Genomic DNA, 3788 nt, shown 5'->3' on the forward strand with positions numbered 1-3788 from the left:
GGAGGTGGCTGGCAGGTGAACGCTTTTATTTAATTATCACACCACACACACACTACACTATTCAAACATACACACCCCGACACACACACCCTGACACGCACACACACACCCTGACACGCACACACACACCCTGACACGCACACACACACCCTGACACGCACACACACACCCTGACACGCACACACACACCCTGACACGCACACACACACCCTGACACGCACACACACACCCTGACACGCACACACACACCCTGACACGCACACACACACCCTGACACGCACACACACACCCTGACACGCACACACACACCCTGACACGCACACACACACCCTGACACGCACACACACACCCTGACACGCACACACACACCCTGACACGCACACACACACCCTGACACGCACACACACACCCTGACACGCACACACACACCCTGACACGCACACACACACCCTGACACGCACACACACACCCTGACACGCACACACACACCCTGACACGCACACACACACCCTGACACGCACACACACACCCTGACACGCACACACACACCCTGACACGCACACACACACCCTGACACGCACACACACACCCTGACACACACACACACACACCCTGACACACACACACACACACCCTGACACACACCCTGACACACACTCCCTGACACACCCCCTGACACACACAATCAGCACCACAACCAATGGGCCTGACCCCTGACCCCGATTTAAAACTCGTGGCGATGTTCTCATTGGCACAGCGGCTGTGCACGAGATCGCTCACTGGCGCCACCTGGCCCGTCGCAGATGATAGCAGCTCACACACACAATCACACAATCACACACACAATCACACACACAATCACACACACAATCACACACACACATTCACACACACACGCATCCACACAGACACATTCACACACACGCATCCACACAGACACATTCACACACTCACACACACACAATCACACACACACAGTCACCGTCACCACGTGGACATTGACATCAGCGGCCTTGTAGTCTGTGGCCCGCTTCCGGTGGCGGCGGTCTCAGCTGCTGGCGCCGGTGGTGGCGCCGGTGGTGGTGGTGGTGGTGGCGGTGGCGATGATGCTGGCAGCGGCGGTGGTGGTGGTGATGGTGTTGGCGGTGGTGGTGGCGATGATGCTGGCAGCGGCGGTGGTGGTGGTGGTGATGGTGTTGGCGGTGGTGGTGTTGGCGGTGGTGGTGGTGGTGTTGGCGGTGGTGGTGGTGGTGGTGTTGGCGGCGGTGGTGGCGGTGGTGGTGTTGGCGGCGGTGCCGGCGGTGGCGGCGGTGGTGGCGGTGGTGGCGGTGGTGGCAGCGGTGCCGGCGGTGGCGGCGGCACCGGTGGCGGTGGCGTGGAAGGCGAGCGCCATGGCGTGTGCCACGCGTGCCACCTTCGATTCGCGGGCGGCGTCCCCCATGTGGCGGCGGGCGCAGCGCCGCCAGTAGCCGGCGGTGCGGGCGGCGTAGGCCGCAGCCTCCTCACCGGCGGCGTGCACGCACGGACGCGCTCCTACGGGCAGCGGGGTCGTGGTCAGCGGTGTCATCGTCAGTGGTGTCATCGGCAGCAGTAGTGTCATCAGTGGTGTCATCATCAGTAGTGTCATCATCAGTGGTGTCATCGGCAGCAGTAGTGTCATCAGTAGTGTCATCGTCATCAGTGTCATCAGTAGTGTCATCAGCAGTGTCATCGTCATCAGTGTCATCAGCGGTGTCATCGTCATCGGTAGTGTCATCAGCGGGGTCGTCGTCAGCGGTGTCATCATCAGTGGTGTCATCGTCAGCAGTAGTGTCATCAGTAGTGTCATCGTCAGCAGTGTCATCGTCAGCAGTGTCATCAGTAGTGTCATCGTCAGCAGTAGTGTCATCAGCGGTGTCATCGTCAGCAGTGTCATCAGTAGTGTCATCGTCAGCAGTAGTGTCATCAGTAGTGTCATCGTCAGCAGTGTCATCAGTAGTGTCATCATCAGTAGTGTCATCAGTAGTGTCATCGTCAGCAGTAGAGTCATCAGTAGTGTCATCAGTAGTGTCATCGTCAGCAGTGTCATCAGCGGTGTCATCATCAGTAGTGTCATCGTCAGCAGTAGTGTCATCAGCGGTGTCATCGGCAGCAGTGTCATCAGTGGTGTCATCAGCGGTGTCATCAGCGGTGTCATCGTCAGTAGTGTCATCAGCAGTGTCATCGTCAGCAGTGTCATCAGCGGTGTCATCGTCAGCAGTGTCATCAGTAGTGTCATCGTCAGCAGTGTCATCGTCAGCAGTGTCATCATCAGCAGTGTCATCAGCGGTGTCACCGTCATCAGTAGTGTCATCAGCGGTGTCATCAGCGGTGTCATCGTCATCGGTGTCATCAGTAGTGTCATCAGCAGTGTCATCATCATCAGTGTCATCAGCGGTGTCATCGTCATCGGTAGTGTCATCAGCGGGGTCGTCGTCAGCGGTGTCATCATCAGTGGTGTCATCGTCAGCAGTAGTGTCATCAGTAGTGTCATCGTCAGCAGTGTCATCGTCAGCAGTGTCATCAGTAGTGTCATCGTCAGCAGTAGTGTCATCAGCGGTGTCATCGTCAGCAGTGTCATCAGTAGTGTCATCGTCAGCAGTAGTGTCATCAGTAGTGTCATCGTCAGCAGTGTCATCGTCAGCAGTGTCATCAGTAGTGTCATCATCAGTAGTGTCATCATCAGTAGTGTCATCAGTAGTGTCATCGTCAGCAGTAGAGTCATCAGTAGTGTCATCAGTAGTGTCATCGTCAGCAGTGTCATCAGCGGTGTCATCATCAGTAGTGTCATCGTCAGCAGTAGTGTCATCAGCGGTGTCATCGGCAGCAGTGTCATCAGTGGTGTCATCAGCGGTGTCATCGTCAGTAGTGTCATCAGCAGTGTCATCGTCAGCAGTGTCATCAGCGGTGTCATCGTCAGCAGTGTCATCAGTAGTGTCATCGTCAGCAGTGTCATCGTCAGCAGTGTCATCATCAGCAGTGTCATCAGCGGTGTCACCGTCATCAGTAGTGTCATCAGCGGTGTCATCAGCGGTGTCATCGTCATCGGTGTCATCAGTAGTGTCATCAGTAGTGTCATCAGCAGTGTCATCATCATCAGTGTCATCATCAGCAGCAGCATCATCAGCAGCAGCGTCATCATCATCAGTGTCATCATCATCAGCAGCAGTCATCAGCAACAGCGTCATCAACATCAGCGGTGTCATCATCAGTGTCATCATCATCGTCATCAGCAGTGTCATCATCGTCATCAGCGGTGTCATCATCATCATCAGTGTCATCATCATCAGTGTCATCATCAGCAGCAGTCATCATCGTCATCATCATCAGCAGTGTCATCATCATCATCAGCAGTGTCATCATCATCATCAGTGTCATCATCGTCTTCACTCCGAACTCACCTGCACCCTCCTCAGCCCCCTCCTCAGCCCCCTCCTCAGCCCCCTCGTCGCTGGATTCCCCGGTGCTCTCCTCATCATCCTCCTCTTCATCCTCCTCCTCTTCATCCTCCTCCTCCTCGTCGTCGTCGTCAGAGGATGAACATTCACCCAGCCATTCCTGGGCATCTGTTGTGGGGAGGAGAGGCAGGGAGCTGGTGAGCGAGTGGGTGAGCGTGTGGGTGGGCGTGTGGGTGAGTGGGTGGGTGAGCGGGTGGGTGTGTGGGTGGGTGAGCGTGTGGGTGAGTGTGTGGGTGAGCGTGTGGGTGTGTGGGTGTGCGTGTGGGTGAGTGTGTGGGTGAGCGTGTGGGTGAGCGTGTGGGTGAGCGTGTG

The 3788-nt window shown here is 56.3% G+C and overlaps 1 protein-coding gene across 3 annotated transcripts in view; it reads right to left on the reverse strand.

Moving 5' to 3' along the window:
- Positions 1–9: 9 nt before the first annotated feature.
- Positions 10–3788, reverse strand: part of KLHDC4 (kelch domain containing 4) — a 37952-nt gene continuing 34173 nt past the window's right edge. For all 3 annotated transcript variants that reach the window (XM_076055008.1, XM_076055009.1, XM_076055010.1), the window contains 2 exons: positions 3420–3584; positions 10–1533 (listed from right to left, as the gene is read on the reverse strand). In XM_076055008.1, the coding sequence (XP_075911123.1) occupies positions 1049–1533; positions 3420–3584 (650 nt within the window). In that variant the 3' untranslated portion in view covers positions 10–1048. The remainder of the gene's footprint in view (positions 1534–3419; positions 3585–3788) is intronic.

Source organism: Petromyzon marinus, chromosome 69, assembly GCF_048934315.1.
Source record: "Petromyzon marinus isolate PM22_M1 ecotype Great Lakes invasive population chromosome 69, UKy_Petmar_22M1.pri1.0, whole genome shotgun sequence".
Classification (NCBI taxonomy): domain Eukaryota; kingdom Metazoa; phylum Chordata; class Hyperoartia; order Petromyzontiformes; family Petromyzontidae; genus Petromyzon; species Petromyzon marinus.